Here is an 18,401-nt window from a genome sequence, read left to right as displayed (position 1 = left end):
AGCCCAGACCGCAGCAAAAGAGGGAGCAGGAGAAGCCTTAGATCTTTTGTGGTTTTTCAGGTGTTTACTCCACTGCAGCTCGTGCCTTGCATTTAGATGCTTGGTCATGCAGGTGGTGCTCAGGTTAAGAACATTTATGCTTTGCTTCAGGCTCTGGCTTCAGGCTCTGACTTCACAGCGTGCTATCTTGTCATCAGCACACTGCCTGAAGAAATGCTGTGCCAGGGAACTCCTTAGAGCTGGCTTTGGTGTGCTCAGTCCCTTGGCGTGGTGGGCAGTAGCAGGCATACTGGCTAGGGGCCAGCCACTGTGCTTTTGCACCCTACTCCCTCTTTTGCTGTGCGGCTGGTGCTGCGTGACCACCACCTCTTCCTCCACATCATCTTTCACCCACTCCCCACCCGTGCCCTCCTTGCTGGTCTGCACACTGCAGAAAGCTGCAGCAGTTGGCACCTGTGTTTCGTCATCGTCCAAGACGTTCGGCAGTGGTCCTCCGATGTCATCAACCTCAAAATAAGCGGTTGGGCAACAATGCCCTCAATCTCTTCCACTTCTGGGGCCGGGCTAAATGGATGGCCTATGGAACCCCCACCAGCAGAGTCATCAAAAAGCATAAGTGACTGCTGCATAACTTGGGGCTCAGACTGCTTGGCTGATGTGCAAGGGGTTGAGGTGAAAGACTGATTTCCGTGAGCCGCCGGTGCCATCTGTGCACTTACAGCAGTGGACTAGCTAAAAGACAATGTGAAAGAACTGGAGGCACTCTCATCAATCCAATCTAATACCGCCTCTACTTGTTCTCTCCTCACCATTCGTACAGCAGTACTTGGGCCTACAAAATGACGCATGCACCAGAGGAAGGTGTTTCATTTGAGCCTGTAGCTGGCACAGATCAACCACGGCATCTCCCGGCAGCACTACCAATACCAGCAGCACCACTGTCACGTTCCTTATTTGTCACCCACAATATTGACAGACAGACGAACAATTGTATTTCTGTGTCAGAGGTGCAAATGAGGTGTATCTCACCCCAAAAAATGTCTATAGGTCACACACAGAATTAACATAAAGATGAACAATAGTATTTGTTTCACAGGTGCAGAGCCTTATTGCAGACTGCACACACAGCATTTTGCAGACTTTAACCAGAACATTATTGCACACTCTGCCTAAAAAGCGGTTTTGCAGACTGCCCCTTCACAGCCTTATTCCCAACTGCACCCAGAGCCTTATTCCTGACTACACCCAGAGCCTTATTCCTGACTGCACCCAGAGCCTTATTGCCGACTGTACCCAGAGCCTTATTGCCTAACACTGTGCCTCACTCGAGCTGTGTCCTGTCTCCTACCCTATTTAGAGCAGAATGGCAGCACCACACGTGAATTGGCAGTTATACGGGCCGTGTCACTTGCTGCGCGGGTTCAATCACAGCCATGCCAATACTAGGCATGACTGTGATGGCTTTGAAGTATCCACAGCTAAAAAGATTTTAGATTGGCTGTGCTGTAGCCTTTCAACAAACTTTATTCAGCATCTGAACACAGACTTTAGTGACAAAATTCGGTTTCAAGTGCCTGAACCCCCGATGTTTGGTACGAATCTGAATCTTTCAGTTCGGGTTCACTTGTCCCTACTCACTAAACACTTTTACAAAATCTGTGTGGGGTGTAGTTTCCAAAATAGGTTCACTTTTTGGGTACCTCAGGGTGTCTTCCAGAAAATGAAAATAAAAATGGAGAACATTTTGAAATTTCACCCTTATTTTCCTTTTAATTCCTGTGGAACACCTAAAGGGCTAATAAAGTTTGCAAAATCAGTTTTGAATAATGTGAGTGGTGTAGTCTCTAAAATATCATTTATGAGTGGTTTCTATGTCGTAAGCCCCACAAAATGACTTCATACCTGAGATGGTCCTTTAAAAATTCGGTTTAGGACATTTTCTGGATTTTTTTTTTAATTGCTTCTAAAATGTTGAGCCTTCCATCTAACATCCTAAAAAAATTAAATTACATTTACAAAATGATGCCAACATAAAGTGTAAATATGGTGAATGTTAAGTAATTATTTTATGGAGTATTGTAGCAGACCTTGGGGGTACTACAGCAGGATATGGATGGCAAAGGGTTAACAAGGAACAGGGCTAACCAACCTGTTCCTCCCCTCTTGTTAGGGGTGGGCTGGTACTGCTTTCTGCCAGGAGGGGGGGGGGGGGGTTTCTGTCAAGAGACGGAGTGGAGAGGAAGCTCACGGAGTGGAGAGGAAGCTCAAGTCCGGGCTCCTGCTCTGAATACTCCCAAGAGATCAATCATTCATCTTTCTCAAGGAAAGACTTGAAATACTAGACAGCAGAGTGAACTGCTTTGACCAGCATTAAAGACAGTGCTGCAAAGTGAGGGATTACAGCCAAGACACCCACCACCTAAAACAATACTAAGTCAGTACAACCTAAGTGCTAAATTGCCGCCATCCAACCTTCCTCTGTAATCTTTGTTGGTGCAAGAGAAGATTTGCACTTAGTCTGCTGCCACAGAATGCATTTGAAGTTCTACGTTGCACTTAATATAAAGACTTTGTTGCGTTTAATTTTGGCCTAGTTCTTTAATGCTACATTTCCACATCACCAATATACAGGGAGCAATGGCCTGAGGGAGTACAGCGTTAGCCCTCATTCACACATATACGAGGATTTTCACGGACCACGGTCCATGAAAACGCAGCCTGCCATCCTGCTGAGTACACGAGCGCACAGCGTCATTGGTTGCTATGACGCCATGTGCTTCGTGCCACCGCTTTACATTAATATACTCCTATGATTTATGCAAGTGTTTTACTGTACAGCGGCGGCAGGAAGCTCACGGCGTCATAGCAACCAATGACGCCGTGCACTTAGCAGGACGATATACTTCATCAGGGACACTTATACTCCCATCCTCCACACTAGCTCCTCCAGGGCTTGCTGCAGTATCAGTCTCAAAAGCAGAGAAACTCAAATATTGAAAACTGGTAATTTTTTCCTAATTTTCTATAATTTTTGTATTTAATAAAGATAAAACATTAAGTACAAACCTGAAATACAATATGTTACAAAAAAAATCTCTATCTCAATTGCTTGGAAAAGTAAAAGCATTTCAAAGTTATTACCACATAAAGTGACACATGTCAGATATGCAAGAAATAACCAGGGTCAGGATTCAGGAGGATTAATAATGCTCATTTGTGTAAACAGACATTTCTTTACAAATGTCCCCTAATGTTCTCAAATGAAATACAATGTATGGAAGTTGACAGACACAAACCAAATGACAATTGTATGTACCATGTACTGCTGTCATTATAACAAACATAATGTGGAAGATTTATGCACCAGCATACATTCAATTAAAACTTTTCAATAGTAAATGTGATAAAGTAATAGAAGGAAGAATTGATGCTCACCATTTTTCTTTCCCGCCTAATCCAGCATTGTGCTCTGGTCCTACACAGATGAAGTCATCTTCTTGGCTGCAGCAGTGATGTCCCATACACAACACACTATGTCAAAGAGCAACCAATCACTGCCTCAGCAGAGTACTACACACGAGTGCGGAAGCAGTGATTGGCTGCAGTGGTGATGTCGGGTGTGCAGGACGTCACTGCTGCACCCAGGAAAGTAAACACTGACGAGGAGGATTGTAGGACAGTGCAAGAACTGATATCACTAGTTTTGCATACAGTATTTACTCGAAATGTGCTTTTAGCTAAATTGTGGCATGAGGTAAGATAATGGATGGGATAAACTCAGCCTAGATAGTCGAAAGGTGAGCGGGATTGATCATCCCCCATCAACAAATGTGATTAATCCGTTGCATTTTTTGACGTGATTAGTAAAACTGCCCCAATGTGTTTAGAAAAATTTCAGCTTTACAAAATATCCTCTTCCCTTCTCTACAGACAAATGGGCAGCCCCTTGGAATGCTGGTGGATGTTGCCTGTGGGACTGGACGCTACACTTTACCTCTAGCTCCTCACTTCGAGAAGGTCCTGGGAATAGACATTAGTGAATCCCAAATGAATTTGGCTAAACAAAGTACATCCGCAAACAACAATGTGTCGTACATGTGAGTACTGCGCTGGAATTACTAGTTCTGCTAATATAATGAGAGGATTAGATGGCCTCAGTCACCCTGGGAATCACTCTTCTGTCTATAGGGTGGCTTCAGCAGAGAAGATACCTGTGAAGAATGATTCTGTGGACCTGGTGCATTCTGGACTTGCTGCACATTGGTTTACAATAGACAAGTTTCTCAGTGAGGCAGTTCGAGTACTGAAGACAAATGGATGCCTGGCTTTACATGCTTTTTATCCAGCCACTGAGATTGAATACAAGGATTTGTCACGTGATCTGAGCGCAGTAATGTCAGAGGTAACGTGCTGATGAATATTAGTGATAATGCAGATATAATTTGTACATCTTTTTTGTGTATACTAGAATTCTGTGCTGTATTTGTATATGGACTTAGGATTCTTGGGCCCACCAGAGCAATTGATTCTGAGGGTACATCCTCCACCTATACAGAACATGTGTCCATGTTTAATTGCAATCTGTTATCATAGGTTGTGCATTATATCAATAAGGTCTAATAGGTTTTTTGTTTATGACACCAATGAGGTTTTATTGTACCTTTGGAGACCTGATATATTGTGTCAGGGCCTTGGCACACTAAAGGATTGCGGATCAGTTCAACCCTCATGAAAGTAATCATTCAATTAATTTATTGATTGATTGTATTTTTTGCAGGTATGGGATACTTTGCTCCAGTATGTTCAAAAAAGCGTAATACAGCCCCTGCTTTGCCAGTACCAAAATATATACGAGGCTATTCCACTAAAGGACAAGGAATTGTAAGTTTTTACATAATTAATGCAGAGATAAGTGAACCTTTTGTGATTCGGTTTGATTCAGGTCTGGCGAAATTTTCAAAAAGTTTGATTTGGACTTGAATCGATTCTACCCAATCCCAAATTGTTCCAATTGCCCTGAAAATTGTTATATGGCTCCATCTAATCTCCTAGGAAAAAAATGAAAATTATTTAATGCATTTTTGTATTTTTTTTCTACCCCCTCGCCTCCCTAATCTCTTGAATTCAATGACATCAATAGTAAATCATGTCTGAATGACTGACTGACATAAATAGCTATGGGTATACTACGCATGGTTGATGGTGTTAATAGCTTATATAAAAACACTGCACGATCACATAAGTTATGCCTTTTCATAATAAAAGGTTCCAAAAACTATTTTAAAAAATGTATTGGGGCAGATAATGATTAAATACAACTACGGTGTTATGAGAAATTACTGTCACGGACGGTGTACAGGAAACAAGACAAAGCAACATGCATATATGACTGAGTGGATCCAAAGCTAAGGAACCAAAAGGGAGACCCCTGCACAAGACCTGAGACTTTCCCTGGCTGCTCAGCCTATGCAAAGATCCGAAAGGTGGAAGGTTGCATATCCACGTACCTCGACTATATAACCCCTGAACACCCTACAATAGTGAGGGGACACGACCACCGGCTCCCTACACCAGACACGGAGGGAGTCAGGGTCACCTGGGATCCAGCAAACAGAAAATAACAGATAAATGTTCAGCACTTAACTTTGTAGCAGACTGGAAAACAAGATCAGCATGCACACACACTCCAGGAAGTAGTATAAGCCGCCCAGTAATGCATTATGGGGCGGAATTTAAAGGGATGCAATCAGTCCAACTCCATGACAGCTGAGAGAGGCTAACGAGATGAGGAACTGAACAGCAAAACAAAGAGAACTCAAGGAGGAGGTTCTGAAAGGCCTCTGTCAGAGATTCTCAGCTGTCTGGTTGTGACAGTACCCCTCCCTCTACGAGTGGACTCCGGACACTCAGAGCCCACCTTCTCAGGATGGGACCTATGGAAAGCCCTGATGAGACAAGAGGCCTTAATGTCCGTCACTGGGACCCACATCCTCTACTCAGGACCATAACCCTCCCAATGAACAAGGTACTGAAGAGAACCGCGGACAAGACGAGAATCCACAATCCTAGAGACCTGAAATTCAAGATTCCCATCAACAATAATTGGAGGAGGAGGCAAAGGCGAGGGTACAATGGGTTGAACATAAGGTTTCAATAAGGATTTATGAAAAACATTATGGATCTTCCAAGTCTGAGGAAGATCAAGACGGTAGGCAACAGGATTGATGACAGACAGGATTTTGTAAGGCCCAATAAACCTAGGACCCAACTTCCAGGAGGGAACCTTCAATTTGATATTCTTGGTAGACAACCACACCAGATCACCAACATTCAGGTCCGGACAGAGCACACGTCTCTTATCTGCCACACGCTTATATCTCTCACTCATGCTCTTTAGATTATCCTGAATCTTTTGCCAAATAGATGACAAAGACGAGGAGAATCTGTCCTCATCAGGTAAACCAGAAGACCCCTCTCCCGAGAAAGTCCCAAACTGCGGATGAAACCCATATGCACCAAAAAATGGTGACTTATCAGAGGACTCCTGGCGACGGTTATTTAAAGCAAACTCAGCAAGGGACAAAAAAGAACACCAATCCTCTTGATTCTCCGCCACAAAACAGCGCAGATATGTCTCCAGATTCTGATTGACGCGCTCTGTCTGGCCATTCGACTGCGGGTGGAAAGCAGAAGAGAATGACAACCGAACCCCCAAGCGAGAACAGAAAGCCTTCCAGAATCTGGAAACAAACTGCGTGCCCCTATCAGAGACTATGTCTGAAGGAATACCGTGCAATTTGACAATGTGATCAATAAATGCCTGCGCCAGCGTCTTAGCATTGGGCAAACCAGGAAAAGGGATGAAATGCACCATTTTGCTAAAACGGTCCACCAGAATCACAGTCTTCCCCGAGGAACGAGGCAGGTCCGTTATAAAGTCCATGGACAGATGTGTCCATGGATGGGAAGGAATGGGTAAGGGAAGGAGAGGACCTGATGGCCGTGAATGAGGGACTTTGGCACGAGCGCAAGTCTCGCAGGCTGCCACAAAACCCTCAACCGACTTACGAAGCGCAGGCCACCAGAATCTCCGAGCGATGAGATCCAGTGTGGCTCTTGCCCCCGGGTGCCCAGCAAGGACCGTATCGTGGTGTTCCTTAAAAATCTTGTGTCTTAAAGCGAGAGGCACAAACAACCTCCCAGGAGGACAAAGATCAGGAGCCTCTGACTAGGCTGCCTGCACCTCTGCCTCCAATTCAGAAAAGAGAGCAGAGACCACCACACCTTCAGCCAAAATGGGACCCGGGTCTTCAAAATTCCCGCCTCCCGGAAAACAACGTGACAGGGCATCTGCCTTCACATTCTTAACTCCAGGGCGGAACGTGACCACAAAATTAAACCTAGAAAAGAACAAAGACCATCTGGCCTGTCTCGGGTTCAGACGCTTGGCTGACTCCAAGTAGGCCAGATTTTTATGGTCAGTAAATACGGTAATAGGGTGTCTGGCTCCCTCTAGCCAATGGCGCCATTCCTCAAAAGCCAACTTGATGGCCAACAATTCCCTATCTCCCACATCGTAATGTCTCTCTGCGGAGGAGAGTTTTTTCGAGAAAAAGGCACACGGTCGCCATTTGGCAGGAGAGGAACCCTGAGACAAGACCGCCCCCACACCCACCTCAGAAGCATCAACCTCAACTATGAAGGGTAAAGAAATATCAGGTTGCACCAAGATGGGAGCGGAAGCAAAACTCTCCTTGATATTAGAAAAAGCCTTACGCGCCTCTACTGACCAAGAAGAAAAATCTACCCCCTTTCTGGTCATATCAGAGAGTGGTTTAACAATAGAGGAATAATTCAAAATAAACTTCCTGTAATAATTGGCAAAGCCTAAAAACCGCATCAGCGCCTTCTGATTCTCAGGAAGCTCCCACTCAAGCACAGCACGGACCTTCTCGGGGTCTATGCGAAAACCAGAAGTGGAGAGAAGGAACCCCAGAAATTGAATTTCTGGAACCGCAAACACACATTTTTCCAGTTTCGCATATAATTTATTCTCCCGCAGGATGAGCAAGACTTGACGTAAATGTTCCTTATGAGTTTTGAAATCAGGAGAAAAAATCAAAATTTCATCCAAATACACTAATACAAATTTTCCCATCAAATGATAAAAAATGCTGTTCACGAAATGCTGAAAAACAGCTGGGGCATTCATCAAACCAAAAGGCATAACCAAATTCTCAAAATGGCCCTCAGGGGTATTGAAGGCTGTCTTCCATTCGTCTCCTTCTCTGACCCTGACCAGGTTGTATGCCCCTCTTTGATCTAATTTGGAAAAGACTTTAGCCCCAACAACCTGGTTAAACAGGTCTGGGATCAGAGGAAGCGGATAATGGTCACGAATAGTGATACTGTTCAGCTCCCTGAAATCCAGACAAGGTCTTAAAGAACCATCTTTTTTCTTTAACAAAGAAAAAACCAGCGGCAACAGGTGACTTCGAGGGTCGTATGTGTCCTTTTCTCAGACTCTCAGAGATATAAGCACGCATAGCGATCCTCTCAGGTTGGGAAAGATTGTATAAACGAGATTTAGGCAGTTTGGCGCCTGGGATGAGATTAATAGGGCAATCGTACTCCCTGTGCGGGGGCAAATCCTTAACTCCACTCTCAGAGAAGACATCCGAAAATTCAGAGAGAAAAGATGGTACAGTCTTAGTAGCAACCTCAGAAACAGATGTCGTGAGGCAATTCTCTCTGCAAAAGTCACTCCAACCATTTATTTGCCTCGCTTGCCAATCAATGGTGGGGTTATGTTTAGTGAGCCAGGGTAGCCCCAACACTAGAGGAGTAGGCAAACCGCTAAGGACGAAACATGACACATCCTCAACATGAGCATCACTCACAATTAAACGGATATTGTGAACTATGCCCTTTAATGATTTCTGAGAAAGTAAAGCGAAATCAATAGCGAAAACAGGAATATCCTTTCCCAAAGTGCGCACCTGGAAACCATGAGTTATCGCAAATTGATTATCAATGAGATTGACCGCTGCTCCACTATCCACAAAAATCTCACAAAAAATGTTCTTGCTCTCTAGCGCCACCCTAGCCGGCAGGACAAAACGAGAACTACAAGCAAACGGAAAACCTTCAATTTCCGCCTCAACCCTGCCAATAGTAACAGACGGAACATTTTTAAAAGATTTTTTCCTGTTTGTTTCTTTATTACTCCCAGAAAACTGCCTGAATCTCCTAGAGGGACAAATATTTGCCAAATGATTTATACCTCCACAACAAAAACAAACCCTCCCATGCGAGCTGAATCTTCTATTGTCAGAAGCAATCAACCCCAGCTACATGGGCTCCTGCTCAGAAGGGGCTGACAGCGACTGAGACCCCTGCGCACAGAATGGGACCGCTGCACTGTCCTGGGACTGAGTATGACAGGAAGGGGACATCTCTCCTCTCTCTCTAAGACGCCTGGCAATACGAACGGCCTGAGACATAGCAGAGTCCAAAGAAATAGGCCTCTCATGAAAGGCAAATGCATCTTTCATTCCCTCTGAAAGACCATGGCAAAATTGACTTCGGAGTGCAGCATCATTCCAACCAGTATCAACTGCCCATCTCCGAAATTCTGAGCAGTATATTTCTGCGGATTGTTTACCCTGGCATAATAGACGTAGTCTAGACTCAGCCAGAGCAATACGATCCGGATCATCATATATCTGACCCAGGGCTAAAAAGAATTCATCCACTGAACGGAGAGGCCGTGCCCCCTCCGGCAGCGAAAAGGCCCAGGACTGAGCGTTACCCCTGAGCAGCGATATAATGATCCCCACCCTCCGTTCCTCATCACCAGAGGAATGGGGAAGAAGGCGAAAATGGAGTTTGCAAGCCTCTCTAAAAGGCACAAAATTCTCACTACCCCCGGAGAACGTATCCGGGAGCGAGATCTTAGGCTCAGAACAAACTCCATGAACGCAAGCTGAACCGGTCACTTGAAGCTGAGAAAAAGTCTTACGGAGATCAGCTACCTCCAATGAAAGACCCTGGAAGCGTTCAGCCAAAAGTGAAACCGGATCCATGCTTGAGACGGTTTTGGGCGGCTTATAATGTCACGGACGGTGTACAGGAAACAAGACAAAGCAACATGCATATATGACTGAGTGGATCCAAAGCTAAGGAACCAAAAGGGAGACCCCTGCACAAGACCTGAGACTTTCCCTGGCTGCTCAGCCTATGCAAAGATCCGAAAGGTGGAAGGTTGCATATCCACGTACCTCGACTATATAACCCCTGAACACCCTACAATAGTGAGGGGACATGACCACCGGCTCCCTACACCAGACACGGAGGGAGTCAGGGTCACCTGGGATCCAGCAAACAGAAAATAACAGATAAATGTTCAGCACTTAACTTTGTAGCAGACTGGAAAACAAGATCAGCATGCACACACACTCCAGGAAGTAGTATAAGCCGCCCAGTAATGCATTATGGGGCGGAATTTAAAGGGATGCAATTAGTCCAACTACATGACAGCTGAGAGAGGCTAACGAGATGAGGAACTGAACAGCACAACAAAGAGAACTCAAGGAGGAGATTCTGAAAGGCCTCTGTCGGAGCTTCTCAGCTGTCTGGTTGTGACAATTACACCTTAATGGGGGCAGAATGCCTGCCCATATAACACGCACAACTGTCGAAGAAGAAAAAGTGGCTTGTTGGGAACAGGTATCCAAAAATTATACGTTAATGGGGGCAGAATGCTTGCCTGTATCTATACATGCACAAGTGCTAATTGTCAGAAGATAGAGTGGCTCATTATGTAAAAGTCTAGAAAAATTCTCCCTGCAGGAGTACAGTGTAGATGTGGAAAGGGTAATCGTGGCATGTTGCTGCAACAGTAGACTCTCAGACTTCAGTGGTTAAGAGTCCAAATGGGGTTTTATTTTTCATCCAAAACAACACAATACAGGTTCCAAGTTAACTGTCCCTTGGGGTGAAGACACAGCACATAAAGCAAAACACAAAAATATCAAATGAGCACCTGCCCATAGGTGCTCTAACTATACAGAGAACTTCTCTATACCTTCAGCATGTTGGGGGGTGGGGGGGGGGGGGTAGAAGGCTTTGCACAGCCACATGTTCAAACAGCCACCATGCTCTGACACTAACTGAGGCTTCTATTTATTCACCAGTAATGATCCCTGTAGACGCACTTGAGATTGCCTCAGGCTGGGAAAAGTGATGTACTGAATTGGGAAGGGAGTGGCATATCCACTGCCAAACCTGTATGCCACTACATTTGAGTCCAATCCATAAATTCTTAAATAACCTGTTTCAACAAACTGCTTTACTGAGACAACTTGGCTTTCAGAATTCCTCTTCTCACCCATTCTGGGTGAAATATACTCCCCTTCTAGCATTTTTCCCCAAACATTGTTACACAGAAAAGACAGTAGATTGGTTGTTTAGGGGTTGTAGTAGTGGTGGTAGGTGGTGGTTGGTAGTCCAAGTATAAAAAAAAATGGATTTGTCTGCTTTGCCGAATTTTACGAAAAAATTTGCTTTGTGACTAATTACTTTATCACAAAGCGCATTTCTTTGTAAGTAGCTGGTGCAATGACTTGCGCCGCTCACCATCATTGTATCCTTTAGATACCACGTTCATAGCTGATTGAAGCATAAAACAGAGTGTCAAATAAATAAATAAAAAATCACTTAACTCATCCATTTGCTCGTGAAGGGTCGGCTGTTGCTATCTTGATTGAAGATCTAGTGTAAAGTCTCACGAAGCCCATACGGTATTTTATACAATATATTCAATCAAGATGGCAGCAGATGGCCCATCCCGAGCAAATTGATTAGATAAGTATGTTGTGTTTACTCTTCTTGCGCAGATGCTCTAGCATGTGCAAAGGAAAATTCCAGGGAGTTGGAACATAGCGGATTAAGCAGTCTAACGGCAGACCATTCTTTCGCTGCAAGTCCAGGAGGGAGTTCTTTGCCAAATAAGAATTGCTGAAAAGCAAGGACAGTCTCCTAGACATTGCCAGCACTTTCCACAAGCCAGTTTTTAAAAAGCATTGCATGACTAGATTTATCACGGGAGCAGGGTTTTCACCCAAGTTCAGTATGGCCATGATGTTGCAGCTATTGTCGCTAACCACCCTGCCCAGTTGGAGTTGGTAGAAAGAAAGCCAGTGGGATGATTGCTACTTAATGCACATTAGCAAGCGATCAGCTGTGTGGCTACTCTCGCCCAGGCTGATAAGCTCTAATACTGCATGTTAACACTTGACTTTACATATGAGATAGGAGGGATTGAGAGTAAGGCCTCATGCACACGACCGTTGTGTGCATCCGTGGCCGTTGTGCCGTTTTCCGTTTTTTTTCGCGGACCCATTGACTTTCAATGGGTCCGTGGAAAAATCGGAAAATGCACCGTTTTGCAGCCGAGGCCGTGATCCGTGTATCCTGTCCGTCAAAAAAATATGACCTGTCCTATTTTTTTGACGGACAACGGTTCACGGACCCATTCAAGTCAATGGGTCCGTGAAAGAACACGGATGCACACAAGATTGGCATCCGTGTCCGTGATCCGTGGCCGTAGGTTGCTTTCATACAGACGGATCCGAAGATCCGTCTGCATAAAAGCTTTTTCTGATCTAAGTTTTCACTTCGTGAAAACTCATTTCCGACAGTATATTCTAACACAGAAGCGTTCCCATGGTGATGGGGACGCTTCTAGTTAGAATACACTGCAAACTTTGTACAAGACTGCCCCCTGCTGCCTGGCAGCACCCGATCTCTTACAGGGGGATATGATAGCACAATTAACCCCTTCAGGTGCGGCACCTAAAGGGGTTAATTGTACTATCATATTCCCCTGTAAGAGATCAGGGCTGCCAGGCAGCAGGGGGCAGACCCCCCCCCCTCCCCAGTTTGAATATCGTTGGTGGCACAGTGTGCCCCCACCATCGCCCCCCCTCCCTCCCTCTATTGTATTAAATCGTTGGTGGCACAGTGTGCCAACCACCATCGCCCCCCCTCCCTCTATAGCAGTAACATTGGTGGCAGTGTGCGGTCTCAACAGTAGAAGATTCATACTTACCTGCTTGCTGCTGCGATGTCTGTGAACGGCCGGGAGCTCCTCCTACTGGTAAGTGACAGTTCTTTAGCAATGCGCCGCACAGACCTTTCACTTACCAGTAGGAGGAGCTCCCGGCCGGACACAGACATCGCAGCAGCAAGCAGGTAAGTATGAATCTTCTACTGTTGAGACCGCACACTGCCACCAATGTTACTGCTATAGAGGGAAGGGGGGGGGGGCGATGGTGGTTGGCACACTGTGCCACCAACGATTTAATACAATAGAGGGAGGGAGGGGGGCCGATGGTGGTTGGCACACTGTGCCACCAACGATTTAATACAATAGAGGGAGGGAGGGGGGCCGATGGTGGTTGGCACACTGTGCCACCAACGATTTAATACAATAGAGGGAGGGAGGGGGGGCGATGGTGGGGGCACACTGTGCCACCAACGATATTCAAACTGGGGAGGGGGGGGGGCTGCCCCCTGCTGCCTGGCAGCCCTGATCTCTTGCAGGGGAATATGATAGTACAATTAACCCCTTTAGGTGCCGCACCTAAAGGGGTTAATTGTGCTATCATATCCCCCAGTAAGAGATCGGGTGCTGCCAGGCAGCAGGGGGCAGTCTTGTACAAAGTTTGTAGTGTATTCTAACCTGAAGCGTCCCCATCACCATGAGAACGCCTCTGTGTTAGAATATACTGTTGGATCTGAGGTTCACGAAGAAGCTCATATCCGACAGTATATTCTAACATAGAGGCGTTCCCATGGTGATGGGGACGCTTCAAGTTAAAATATACCATCGGATTGGAGAAAACTCCAATCCGATGGTATAAAAGAACTCCAGACTTTACATTGAAAGTCAATGGGGACGGATCCGTTTGAAATGGCACCATATTGTGTCAACATCAAACGGATCCGTCCCCATTGACTTGCATTGTAATTCAGGACGGATCCGTTTGGCTCCGCACGGCCAGGCGGACACCAAAACGACTTTTTTTTTCATGTCCGTGGATCCTCCAAAAATCAAGGAAGACCCACGGACGAAAAAACGGTCACGGATCACGGACCCACGGACCCCGTTTTTGCGGACCGTGAAAAAAAACTGTTGTGTGCATGAGGCCTAATAGTAATGCTCTGCCCTGCTGTTGTTGGGGATGGGAGGATGTCCATGGAGGAGGAGGTGTAGGAAGAAATAATGCCGGCTAGGCATCTTCGAGCAAAGCTGAAGGAACACCATTAGCTCCCTAAAAGTAGAATACTCTACTAAACGTTACAGCAGTGTCTGCACCACCAGTAACTTGTCCAGGTGGGAATTAAGCTTGTGCACCATTAGATTGGTGAGCCTGTAGAGCTGTTTCCTGGCCACACATTCTGTTATTAATGGCTGACGACGAAGCGGAGTAGGAGACTGAGAAGTACGTGGTGACAAGGACACTGGACTGCCTGTGGATAGTTACATAGTTAATACGGTTGAAAAAAGACATGCGTCCATCAAGTTCAACCAAGGGATAGGTGGGGATGCAAATCCCAAAAGGAATTGAGACTCTGATTTCTACACAATTTTATAAGCATTAAAGTTTTTTACTTTTAAGAATTTGTCTACACCCTTTTTGAAACTGTCTACTGTTCCTGCTGTGACCACATCCTGAGGAAGTCTATTCAATAGCTTCACAGTTCTTACAGTAAAGAAGCTTTGACGCTTCTAGAGATGGAACCTTTTCCTCTCCAATTGGAGGCAGTGCCTCCTTGTCTTTTGAGTGCATTTTACATGGAACAGCTTTTCACCGTATTTTTTGTATGGCCCATTTATATATTTGTATAGGTTAATCATGCCCCCCCCCCCCCCCCCCTTAGACATCTCTTCTCAAGACTAAATAAATTCAATAATTTTAATCTTTCTTCATAACTAAAACCTTCCATTCCCCTTATCAGTTTAGTTGCTCTCCTCTGTACTTTCTCCAGCTGCACTGTGTCCTTACTATATACTGGTGCCCAAAACTTAACTGCATGTTCCAGATGAGGCCACACCAATGCTTTGTAAAGTGGTAATATTACATCCCTCCGCAGCGAGTCCATGCCTCGTTTAATGCATGACAATATCCTAGTGGCCTTAGAAGCAGCTGATTGACATTGTATGGTGCAATTTAATCTACCATCCACAAGGACACCCAAATCCTTCTCTAAGTGACTCTCCCAGTTCTACATCACCTAGGACATATGAGCTACAGAGATTATTACTACCAAGATGCATTACTTTACATTTGTCCACATTGGGCATTAACTTGGCAAATTAGGTTCAATCACTCAGAGTGTTCAAGTCAGCTTGTAGATTATGGACATCTTCCATAGACTGTACAGTTCTACACACCTAATTGTTATCTGCAAAAATAGATATGGTGCTATTAATCCCCTCCTCAATGTCATGACGGGGGTACTGGGTATTTACACTCGACCCTTCACCCCTTTTACCTCAACTCACCCCACCCCACTATATCCTCCGCATCCCCACCTTAACCCAATAATGACACAGACACCATATTTTGGATTAAATTTGGTCACAGCAGCCTTTTATTAACAAACATACAAAAATTAACCTTTTTCCAGATACCAACATTACAAATGTTCAGTCCCCGAGGGGGAGGTCCTTGAAGCCCCAAGACCACTGAATAACCATATTGGGGTGAGCCAACTTACCTCCAGCCGTTGACCGCTGGCTCGGGGGCACCCCTGCCGGCTCACCCCAACAATTCAGCCACAGCCGCCCACCGACCAATGGGAGTCCAGCCCCCACCGTGGGGCCCTCCCATCCTCATCACCTGATAAACTCACCAACTCCAAGGACCTCCCACTGCCACAGACACACCGGCTTGACCCCTTAAGCCTGTGCGTCCCTCCACACATGCACAGCAATCTCCATTTCCTCCTGCAACGCTTAACACCGCATGTCCAAACCCAGAGCATTAAGATGTACCCCCTCATTACACCAAAACCCCCCCACTCCCTTCTCAAGCTCCCTGTGTCTAATCGACAAGGCCCCATTCCGAGACTTAAACCGAAAAATAGCCCTGTTAACTTTAATCCTGGCCTTGTTGATACCATCAACTGACCGCGCCCCTCGCCACACCGTCCTCGGAACAATATCCGACCAGACCGTTACCATCTTTGGAAACATCACCCAAAATCGCAGCAGGTCAAATTTCACGTCCCGTACAAGCTCCCTAAACGGCCGGGCAGCCAAATCATTCCCTCCTACATGCAAGACTAATATGTCTGGGGCCCTATCCTGCTTGACATACCTGTGAAATTCCGGTAAGACCCCACTCCATATCATGCCCCGCCGACCTATCCATCTCACCACCGCCACCTCCCGAGCGAAACCAAGCTGCTGACCGTCCGGCCTGACCGCTGCCCTGAGAGCGCCCCAAAAAACATAAGAGTGTCCTAGAACCTAAATCAACACCGGAGTAAACCCACACGCCACCTCCATAGAGAAATAAACATCTCTAACCCACCTTAATAATATTTACCCCCCCCCCCCCCCCCTTTTCCCTTTGCCTCACAGCCTCTCTGGCCTGACGTATGACCGGAACCGTACAGATTCCCACTGCCCGATGCTCCTGATAACATCATCACCCAAACCCCATCTGGCAGTTTCGGTCGCTGCCCCTATTCTAAACGAATGGCCCGAATACCCCTCCCCCTACCTATTCGCCCCAAACACCATCTAAACACAGCTGTAAACTGATAACGCGAGAGAAATGAGCCATCCTGATGAACCAACAACGGAGCCCACCCTGTCCCCACCTCCGGACAATACTCCCTCATGCAACGCACCGGACATATTAAACAATCCGAATCTCAAATAACACTACCCTACGACCTCTCCCTTCCACGTCCGTTTTTTATCGTCTAATCACGAATTCAACCCTGTCCGAAAAAATGTAAACATCATCTCTCAATAACCCACCCCCTCTATGACCCGAGGGACAAACTAACTCCTCCAACCGCAACGCCCCAAAAAACGCCAACGAGAAAGCAAAGCGAAATAACCTAGGTTCCCACCTTGAATTACAGACCCCGTCCAACTGCTCACCTAACTGCAACAGTAATGTGAAAGATACCAGCTGCCGATCATCACCTCCCCTTTTTCCCGACGCAAACCCTTCAAAGCCCTCGCCACCAAGAATGACTTCGTTAAATCCACTAACTTTCTGACCCGAAAACCAAAAGCTAACCCCGCCATACAGCCATTCATTTTTGCAACAGACCAACTCTCATCCCTACAGTGGCCTATAAACAACAGAAGCGCAATCTCCCCAACCCTCTCCACAGCCCCTAAGCTACCTGTCCACTCCTCCCACCGCTGCCACGCTGCCACGCTCCCACGTACCAGGTGCTAATGAAGACCATATAAGACCCACTACAGTCACTCCAGCACTTCCCAAAGACAGGTTGGACACTCCAGCTCTACTTCCGCTGCCCCCGGAGCCAGCTGACGGAAACGGTCCCACTGCGAACGAGAGAGAGCATCAGCAATACAGTTGTCAACCCCAGGCACATGCACCACCACCCCTGCGTTAATTGACAGACACTCCTACACAAATTTCTGCAATAACCGAACTACCATGATGATGAGGCTGACAAACCATTAATCGCTTGCACCACCCCCAGATTGTCGCAGTGGAACCGTATTTTCTTATTCTCAAACACCCGCCCCCACAACATCACCGCCAGGACTATCGGGAACAGTTCTAACAATGCCAAATTTTTAACCCAACCCCTCAGAACCCAACTGTCCGGCCACGTCCCTGCACACCATTTTCCCCCACAATAAACCCCAAAACCACAACCCCCTGCCGCATCCGAAAAAAGGTCAAACCCAAACTAATCCACCATCTCGTCCATGAACAAGGAACGGCCATTATATTTGTCCAGAAATGCCCCCCAAACCAACAAGTCCCCTTTTAGCTCCCGCCCCAACCTAATGAAATGATGAGGCACCTGAACCCCCGCCGTCGCCCCGCCAATCGTCTGCTGAAAATCCTGCCCATGGGCATAATGCAACATGCGAAATTAAGCTTTCCCAGAAGTGACTGAAGCTCTCGTAACTGAATTTACCGTAACTGCCCTGCCCGTGCCACTTCCCGTTTCAAGTGCACTAACTTATGGGGAGGAAGCCTACATTCCATATGTTCAGAATCAATCTCTATCCCAAGAAAGCTCAATTTTGTCGTGGGGCCCACAGTCTTCTCCCTAGCCAAAGGAACCCCAAACAAACCGAACAACCCCTCCAACGTATGCAACAAAAC

General features: G+C 46.2%; 1 protein-coding gene across 4 annotated transcripts in view; it reads left to right on the top strand.

Moving 5' to 3' along the window:
- Positions 1–18,401, top strand: part of LOC122945262 (probable S-adenosylmethionine-dependent methyltransferase CRG1) — a 142,093-nt gene that overhangs the window by 33,537 nt on the left and 90,155 nt on the right. For all 4 annotated transcript variants that reach the window (XM_044304281.1, XM_044304282.1, XM_044304283.1 and 1 more), the window contains 3 exons: positions 3,931–4,097; positions 4,189–4,402; positions 4,778–4,881. In XM_044304281.1, coding sequence (XP_044160216.1) covers positions 3,931–4,097; positions 4,189–4,402; positions 4,778–4,881 — 485 coding nt within the window. The remainder of the gene's footprint in view (positions 1–3,930; positions 4,098–4,188; positions 4,403–4,777; positions 4,882–18,401) is intronic.

Source organism: Bufo gargarizans, chromosome 8 (genome assembly GCF_014858855.1).
Source record: "Bufo gargarizans isolate SCDJY-AF-19 chromosome 8, ASM1485885v1, whole genome shotgun sequence".
In the NCBI taxonomy this organism is placed as follows: domain Eukaryota; kingdom Metazoa; phylum Chordata; class Amphibia; order Anura; family Bufonidae; genus Bufo; species Bufo gargarizans.
The sequence above is the reverse complement of the archived record's forward strand: the minus strand, read 5'-3'. Positions and strand labels throughout refer to the sequence as shown.